The sequence below is a fragment of the Hoplias malabaricus genome, chromosome 4, assembly GCF_029633855.1.
Source record: "Hoplias malabaricus isolate fHopMal1 chromosome 4, fHopMal1.hap1, whole genome shotgun sequence".
NCBI classification, from domain to species: domain Eukaryota; kingdom Metazoa; phylum Chordata; class Actinopteri; order Characiformes; family Erythrinidae; genus Hoplias; species Hoplias malabaricus.
The window spans coordinates 9,344,051-9,353,352 of record NC_089803.1 but is presented as its reverse complement, the minus strand read 5'-3'; the positions used below and the strand labels follow the sequence as shown (position 1 = coordinate 9,353,352).

At 36.1% G+C, this 9,302-nt stretch overlaps 1 protein-coding gene across 1 annotated transcript; it reads left to right on the top strand.

Annotated features, from left to right (window-relative positions):
• Positions 1-2,669: 2,669 nt before the first annotated feature.
• LOC136695605 (chromosome partition protein Smc-like) lies at positions 2,670-8,744 on the top strand. Its single transcript, XM_066669764.1, has 7 exons — positions 2,670-2,689; positions 2,774-2,823; positions 2,973-3,160; positions 3,419-3,573; positions 4,008-4,471; positions 6,251-6,456; positions 8,000-8,744. The coding sequence occupies exons 2-7, from the start codon at positions 2,808-2,810 to the stop codon at positions 8,198-8,200; spliced, it is 1,230 nt and encodes a 409-aa protein (XP_066525861.1). The 5' UTR covers positions 2,670-2,689; positions 2,774-2,807; the 3' UTR covers positions 8,201-8,744.
• The last annotated feature ends 558 nt before the right edge of the window (positions 8,745-9,302 follow it).

Below are 9,302 nucleotides of genomic sequence, written 5' to 3'. Positions count from 1 at the left end.
CTTGAGTTTGTTCATTTGTTTTATTTTTTCTGTTAGAGTCCTTCTCTTTCTCTCTCTCTTGTTGTGGCAGCTAGTTTATGGCACCTTGTTGTCATTTTAAAATATAGTAATTTTGACTGATTTTTTTAATGAATGTTGATGTATTTAAAAGCTGCAGCTAAAGTATTTTAGTGTTTTAGGTCAATGTTTGAATGTGTATTGAAATAAAATCATCTTATTGTGAGAATAAAATTGAGTGTGGACAACGGGTCTCTGTCTCCAACAAACGAACCTGGGTTGCCTGGCTAGTTTTACTAGTTTTATTTCCTGAGGTAAAATTCTTCAAGTGGCGTAGTCTGACTATAATCACAGGGTATATATATATATATATATATATATATATATATATATATATATATATAAATATATATATATATATATATATATATATATATATATATATATCCCATTCTGTTAGAGGGTATTATCCCTCTTATTACCATTAGGGTTTGGTGATTTAATGGGTAGAAGGTAGGCCGTGTCACAATAATCCCGTGTCCCTGTGATTCCAACAATGTTCTCTAACCTTTCTAGAGGAATACCGTGGTGGTATCGAAAGCTGCACTGAGGTCAAGAAGCACCGACAGGGATATGTGGTCTTGATCAGAGGCAAGAAGAAGATCGTTTGTTCGGAATTAAGGGAAAACTGAGTTGAGATTTGCATGATTGAAATCTCCAGCATCAATAAACAATCCATCAGGGTGTGTGTTTTGCAGTTCACTAATTGCCCCATAAAAATCAGTCTCCTTTGCATTAACTCCTGATGGAATTGTAAACAGTGAGCACTATAGTGAATTCCCATGGAAGAAAAACAGCCTACACCTAACACTCACAAACTCCACAAGCTATGAGCAGCAACAAGAAACAAGCACCATTTCTTTTATGTTGAGGGCCAAGTTTGTGTAGTGAGGTCAGGACCCAAATAGAGATAATGTGGTGTGATTATGGTGGTGGATCATTCTCAGCGCTGCAGTGACACTGACGTGGTGGTGGTGGTGTGTTATTGTGTGTTGTGCTGGTGTAGAGTGGATCAGACACAGCAGTGCTGCTGGAGTTTTTAAACCCCTCCGTGTCTGGACTGAGAACAGTCCACCAACCAAAAACATCCAGCCGACAGCGTCCTGTGTCACTGATGAAGGACTAGAGGACGAGCGACACACACTGCGCAGCGACAGATGAGCTACTGTCTCTGACTTTACATCTACAAGGTGGACCAACGAGGGAGGAGTGTCTCACAGAGTGGACAGAGAGTGGACACAGGGTTTAAAAACTCCAGCAGCACTGCTCTGTCTGATCCACTCTACACCAGCACAACACACACTAACACACCACCACCACGTCAGTGTCACTGCAGCGCTGAGAATGATCCACCACCACATCACACCTGCTCTGTGGGGGTCCTGAACATTAAAGAATAAGGGGAAAGGGGGGAAACAAAATATGTCATAAAAACAGATCAGCTACAGTCTGTAGAACTACACAATGCACTCAATGAATGTAGAAACAAGAAGGTGATCATAATGTTATAATGTTATGGCTGATTGGTGTATATACAGTATCAGTTTGGACACATATCATTAGTCATTGGTGGAACCAGGCTAGTCATTGTCTAGAACTGTGGACCAGCCCCTACCTCTGCACAACACAAGTTACAGTCTCAAACACATTAAGAAGGGGGCAGTTCTACAAATAAACTCTTATTACACACATTAGTTTACAACATAGAAAATAATTCAAAACAAAAAGAAACCATTGAATGAGAAAATTTATACAAATTTTGACTGTTTTTGTACATTCACAACATGTGGAAAATGGCCCAAAACAAAAACCCACCCTGAGTTGGTGTGTCCAAACTTTTGACTGGCATAGTGTATGGGCCATATACTAAAACCTACATCTCGAGATCGCCATCACAATAACAAGATACCCAACAACAGTTTTCCATAAACAACAACAATAAAATCATTCTTTACAATTGCTCATTTTATCCATTGAAACACTTATTTTTTTAGTTCAAAGAGTGGGATTCTATGGCAAAATAATAAATACATCTATGTTTTTAATAATAATTTTTTTATATATTGGAAAGGATTTTAAATGTGCAGGCTAGGTGAAGAGCGCTATGTTTTAAGCCATGTCCATTCTGTGAAAACTCCTGTATCCTTATCCTTTATCCTGTATACACAATGCTCATGCTGTTTGTAATGATTAGCGCTGATCAACTTCACCAACAAAGGCATACAACCTTTCCTGAACCTCTTCCTTTCACACCCACTTCTGATTTGTTCATGTGTTCTGTCATTCTTTTATAACCTTGCTAAGGCTAAACCATTTGTGGACCTACAAGCAACATAATGGAACTTAAGAATAACATTTTAAAAACTGAAACATTTTCTTTGTCATATCAATGAAATAAAAACATTCTTTCATAAAAAAAATACTTAGTGATACATGTGGAAAAAAGATGAAATAGCTATGACAGAATCAGTCTGTATTTCACATGTGGTGTCAGTTAAAATAAACAGTTCCTGTTGAGAGTGTCAGATTTCATAAATGCTCTGACTGTGACAGGAGGAGGGGCATTGTGGTATAAAACTGCTTCAGTGAGGGCTCAGTTGTCTACACCTTGAAGAAGGTTAAAGCTCTGCACGTAAGCTTCTCTCAGTAGCTTCATAACTTTTGTCACCTTTTAACATTTCTCCATCCACTAAATATTTGAATCATCGATTTTTAGGACACCACCCATCACCAATCCACCTTTACATACAATGGCTGACAGCAAGGGCAAGTAAAACCATACCAATACTTTAATGTATTCTAATGTCATTTTTTAAGGTGTCTAATACAGTTTAAGATTTGTTTTACGTTATGTTCTTTAATAACTAAAATACGTGCTGATTCAATTATTCATTTATTTTTTGTGAAAATCACAGAAATCGTGCCACTCACATGGGGACCTGGGTTCATTGATGAACTTCTCCCCTCATCGCAGCAGATCTCTCTTCTCTTTCAACTCTCCTACCTGTGTTTGGGTAAATTCCCCAAACTGGAGAGGCTCCTTAGGATGCGGGCTGTGGAAACACAGCTTCTCTTTAAATCTTCTGAAGCGGTCATGCTGAAGGTACCTTACACCTTTTCAAATTCCCCTGTGTTTAAATTTTATTACATCAGTTCCTACATAAAGTAACATGTGTTTACCTCATGACAGAAACCTGTAGAGGCAGCATCATAGGTGCTAACATTTCAGTATATATGAACACTGTAATAGTAATTAAAGGTCCAAATACTAAAGGTGCAGGACCCCTGTTATTCTATTAATAATTAAATTAAATTAAATTAAGTATCATTTACATATGTCATATTCTTCATTTTGCTGCAGTGTGTGGGGACCAGTCAAAACTTAGTTTCTTCACTGTTTCCCATGCTGATTACTGCAACTCAAAAAAACAAACCAATACTGGCTGTAAAATTCCTAGAGAAAGCGAGAACTTGGATTGTTGACATTATTCAAGAAGTGGAGAAGATGGTGCAAAGGTAATAACTTTTCTTCTGTATGTTAAATAAGATTTTATTAAGAGTTTCTTAATAAGATAATCTGTAACAAATAAATCTGAATGCTATATGTGTTTGAGATTTTCTGAATTTTAAAACAGTATTAGATTTAGGACTGGAAACTACTTATATATATATATATATTTTTTTTTTTAACCTCATTTTCATTTTATTTGTGTATACTTGATGTCTTCTTCCCTTTTATTTTTACTTTTCCTGTCTTTCCTTTATCTTAAAGCCACAAAATCTATTGAATAAAATCAAAAGTTCCTTACATAATTTCTCCAAATCATTTTAGCCTGAGCTTCTAATTCCAAATTCTGCATTGTATATTAAATTAAATATTTAAATTAAATGGTTCACACTGTTTTATTTATTACTCATTTTCAAGACTTATTTCAATATGTAATATTTAGGTATGAAACACTCAACAAAGATGTAACTACGACAACAAGTGATGTCAATACAGAAAAGAAAGAAACAGAAAATGCCCTGCAGAAGCTCTCCAAGGAGCATCAGGCATTAACAGATGCTTTAAATGAACTGGAGGAGCAGCTGAAAAGGACCACTGATGAGATTGAAGAGATCCAGAAGAATATTGATTACAAAATGAATGCACTTCAGAATGCAGCAAGAGATTTGGCAGCTCAAACTCAAAAATTCAGCATTGTGGCTTCTGTTGTGCCCTTCATTGGTGCTATAATTAAAGCTGCAAAGGAATCAGAATTTGTTCCTGAGGCTACTGCTCTCATCAAAAGGCTTGAATCCGAATTGAATGATTTGTACAGTTCGAAGTCAACAGCAAAACAACGAGAGTGGAGTCTGCAGTTACAGCTGATTGATAAGCGGATGACACTAGCTAAACTACAAGTTGACCTGGGTGAGTGTCTTTACACAGAGATGCATCAGTGTTTGCAGCAAAGTCTTGTCACTTTATGTTGCAAGTAATATAATATAACATAATATAATACATGTATATTATGTTAAAAGTAATATAAAAAAGTAAAACCAAATAATCTTGTTAGCATGTGAGTGTGTGTTGTTGCAGTCAGCACCATGTCTGAAAATTTCCACTCCAAGACTGCTGCATTCCAAACACAGTCTCAAATGCAGTGTTTCAAATGTCACACACCTAAGGAACTGATGCCATCAACTTGAGGTAGAGCTGCATGGACTGATTTAAGGTGAAAGTGTAGAGTTACAGCTAAAACACTTTTAAGGTATCAGGGGATTTTTATCTTGGAAATAACTTCTACATTTGTAATTTTGACAAAATGTGATAAAATTTTAGGGGGTCATCAATGATTGTAGGAAGTAATCTGAACTCTGAAACATCTAAGAGACACTCTCATCCACATTACATCACCATATTTACTTTATATGTCCATTAAAAAGTCACATAAGTAATAATGTTAAAATACACTAGCTGCCACTGTTTAACTGTTATGCCCTATGATTAATATAAAAACCAGTCTGCTTATTTAGGACTCCTATATTCATCTTACAATCTAAGAATAATTTGTTAATATTCATTCATTAATTCATTGCCTGTAATACTTATCCAATTCAGGGTCGCAGTTGGTCCGGAGTCTACTCAGAATCACTGGGTGCAAGGCGGGAACACACCCTGGAGGGGACACCAGTCCTTCACAGGGCGACACACACTCACACCTATAAACACATTTGAGTATAATGAGTTAATATTATGGTTAATATTATTCAAAATGATCTAATGTGATTTTAATGTATAAAGAATTACTTTAATCTTAAAAGTCACAAAGAAGTAACAAAGAAGAAGCTTTGTTATCATCACAAATGTGTTGAGAGAGAATGAAATGTAGTTTCTCCAGGACACGGTGCTAACATTAGTTCTATTTAAATTAGAACTGTGAAGGTTAGTGTTTCACCACTAACCTGTTTCTCTCAGCTTCACCACAAAACAACCCCCTGCAGAAGGGACTGTGACTCCATTGGCTGCAGCACTAAATGATAATGAGGGTAAAACTGGCTGCTGATTGGTTAAATAAAGTGACTGACTGAAATTGGTTGGTATTTGGCTTCTGATCGAAATGATCACCCTATCCATATGACTGATGAACAATGAGAAACGCATTCTCTGCTTAGGCCTATAGGTTCAAAACAAAACACGTTTTAGTGTCCAATAATGGGGCAATTCTATATTTTATGGGACAGTTGGCACCTGTCTCTACCTCTTCCTAATTAAAGCTCTGTCCTCAGTCATTTCTCTGGTGTTCAAAATGGCTGGTAACTGCTTAAGTTGTTTGTTTTACTCTTAGGTCCCCCATCTCTCAAGCCTTACTTCTGCAGTTCTCGTGTGTGTGTGTGTGTGTGTGTGTGTGTGTGAGTGTGTGTGTGTGTGTGTGTGTGTGTGTGTGTGTGAATTTTGTGAATTCCTGAGAGAGAATATTTAGGTATATGGTTTAATCAAGTGAATCGGTTTAAGACACAATGACACCTTAAGACATACCTTTTTCATATGAAATCTCCCTTCTCCCTGTTCTCATTTAAAACTTGAAAACTCAAGTCACAATGTTAGCTGCTATATTTTCAAGTATAAAATCTCTGTGTGAATACAGAATAATTCAGAAAAAACACACCATTAATGAGTGCATGTATATCAATATTGTATTTTCAATAGGCATCATCCCCAAGCCGACCCACCTTCAAGATGTCCAGATGTACCTGAGTAAAATCCAGAAAATTCTCATCGATCTGAAAGGCTTCTGGGAAAATGTGTACAGCTTGTTGGGCATCATCAAAGACAAGACTTTTGTGGGTGAAGATCTCATTGAAGAACCTGAGCTTAGGGAGGAGTTTTTGCAGTCAATCAGTGAAGCCTCTAAGGTAACTGAGTTAACCAAGATTCAAGTCTTCAGTTTTGTCTCAAGTTCCACCAATAAGTTGGTAACCCCAACAGACTTCCAGTAAAAATGTATTTGAATAGCGCTTTTTACAACTGATGTTGCCATAAATGCCTTTATAGAATTCCAGTGTTCAGAAAAAAAGATTAAAAAAACAAATAAAAAAAACAGCCCCAAGCTAAAGTGACTGTGCCAAGGAAAAATTCATTCAAACCTGCAGGAATAAACCATGACTCACAATAGGATCCTATTCTCCTCTGGTCAAACCACTTAAAGATTACCAACAAGATATTATCATAGCAGCAATGCAAGAATAATGAAATTAAAGAAGGTTTATGTAAATAATAATTTTTTGTTAACCATTGTTAGAAGCCAATTAATTTTAATATATTTTTAACATTTGTGGGGAAACAAAACATTTTTTTTTATATATAAACAAAACATTTTTCTTTATAAACACTAGCAGGAAAATGGTTGCTTTTGGTTTGTGGAAACAATTTAGCGTTTTCTATAGACCTGTGTGAATGGTTTGTTAATATGCATCGTGCTTAACTGCATAGCTTTTGTTTTGCAGTGCGACCGTGGCTGTTGCTTCCCTTAACTAGATTTTCCTTGCAAATTATCAGCCATAATCCTGCACCATACCGTGAAGTTAGCATTAGTCAGTCCCCTAGTTGGCTGCAGTCATGACAACTACTTCCATAAATAAGTAGGTTCAGCAGAAATATTTTAAATAAAAGTAACCTAATAAAAATAAAGGATAGAGAAAAATATATAGTAGACAAAACGGGTGGTGGTGATGAAGACAAATGCAGTACAAAGAAGTTATTAAGCAGAAAATAACGACACAAGACTGATAATGAAAAGAATGGCAGTAAGAAAACAGCTAGAGACTCACACTAGAGACAAAGAATCTAGAGCAAATTACCCAAAGTAAGTTAGGAAATAGAGAGGAACAAGAAAAGAAAACAACAAAAAACACAGGAAACTGCAAAAAAAAAACTATGATCTCAACAGGACTGATATAAACAAATATGGAATTGACCAATAAGAACAGACAACGAGAAAATAAACTGAGCTCGAGCTAGAAGCTAACAAGAATTGGAATTAGCAATAATTAGACTAAAAGCTAACAGGATTGAGAAAAGCTAACAGGCCCAAACGAATATAGAACTACTAGACAACAAGGAACTTGAAAATATAGTCACACTAAGTCCTAATAAACATAATGAACTTTGTAGACACACTAGATGGCAACTTAATAGTTAAGAATGAACACACCAAATGATCACACAAATGAACACACCAGTACATACATACAAGATGATAACGCATACAACCAACAAGACAGAGTGTAGTACTGTCTAACCAATGAATACAAGACTGAAACTGAGGGCTTAAGCTGGAATCTTGTAAGGCTGCTTTGTGTCACTAGTTGGAATATGAAATAATTTATGAATTAACTTGATTAAAAAATTTCTTATTTTTCATTCATGGAGAATAAATATCTGACTGTTGTTTCACAGATGTGGGGTAGTTTTGGAGTGTCCTGTAACAAATCTGTTCAGATATTCCAAAATCAGTCTAAAGATGCCTACAAGTTCCTGGAGATTGACCCATCTTCCCTGTGCATTGAGGAATGGCAGAAACAATATGACGATGTAAAAAAACAACTCCAGGACCTTAATGTCTCCAGCAGTTGTAAAACCCCAGCTATTGAAAAGTGATGATGTTAAAGTGAATGTGCTTCCTAAACAGGCACATTTCCTTTTTGTGTTATTGTTATTTCTTCACTGTTGTGTACATCTCTTGGGTTGTATATTCTTCCTGTCTATGCTGACCTTTTGTGTTCAGGGTATGTGCTCCTGTCTGGTGCTCCAGGCTTCCAGGCATCGTCTACTGATTGGCTGCATCTTGCACTACCTGGGACTTCTGTCTAAAGTTATTCCCTGATTGACTGTTGATTGATGATTAGGCATGTATGAGCTTACAGACAATGATGAGAAATAGGGACCTAGTGGCAGCTTCTTCTCGTAGGCATTACTCAGTCGTGGTGTTTCAGTTTGTGGTGGTTAGAATGTCCAGCTTATTTTCTGTCTGTATGTAGATTATACCTCCTGGTTACATCACATAGTTCCTGCTTATTATCATTATTTTCTTTTTTTTAGTATAGGGTTTTGGAATGTAAGTTGTTACATTTCTGTTTTCTGTTCTTTCTCATTACTTTCCTTTTCTACTTTGTTTTATGAAATAATTGTGGACAAAAGAGTAATAAAAAAGCTTGAAAAATCTCTTGGCATAAAATCCTTTTGTTTCCTCCATTTTAATAATAATAATACACTGCACTTTACATTTGAAACAAAGGTAAAATAAATAATTACAAATAGTTTACAAAATTAAATGTTTTGTTTTGTTTTGATTTTTTAACTCTATAATGCCTGTGGCAACCTCAGATGGTCAAGGAGGACATTTCACAGTGGTGGTAGAACATGTATCCAAATCACCCACTGCGATCGTAATTTTGTGGCAGGAGGCGATTTGTAAAAGCTGTAAGGTATCATGATGGTAATTATTTTAAGTGCTGATAGTTATTGCCTCTGAGAGACAAATAGCACACAGTGTAAAGCTGTTTATGGAAAATCAATTAATCTGATGTGGGGGGCCAACTAAGACTGCTCATCTGGCAAAGGTTGTGTTCCTGTTATCTAGACCGACAGAAAAAATACCCTCTGGGTGAGTTACAGCAGCATATCAGCTGCTTATAATTAAATGTCCTCCAATATAACCATCTTATCTGCTAACAATGGAATTCTGAACACTAATAGCATA

What these genes read in the sequence shown, in the direction of transcription:
- LOC136695605 (XM_066669764.1), top strand. An exon ending in CTGAAGCGGTCATGCTGAAG is followed by an intron (nt 3,161 to 3,418) that starts GTACCTTACACC and finishes ATTTTGCTGCAG; the next exon opens with TGTGTGGGGACCAGTCAAAA. An exon ending in TAAACTACAAGTTGACCTGG is followed by an intron (nt 4,472 to 6,250) that starts GTGAGTGTCTTT and finishes TATTTTCAATAG; the next exon opens with GCATCATCCCCAAGCCGACC.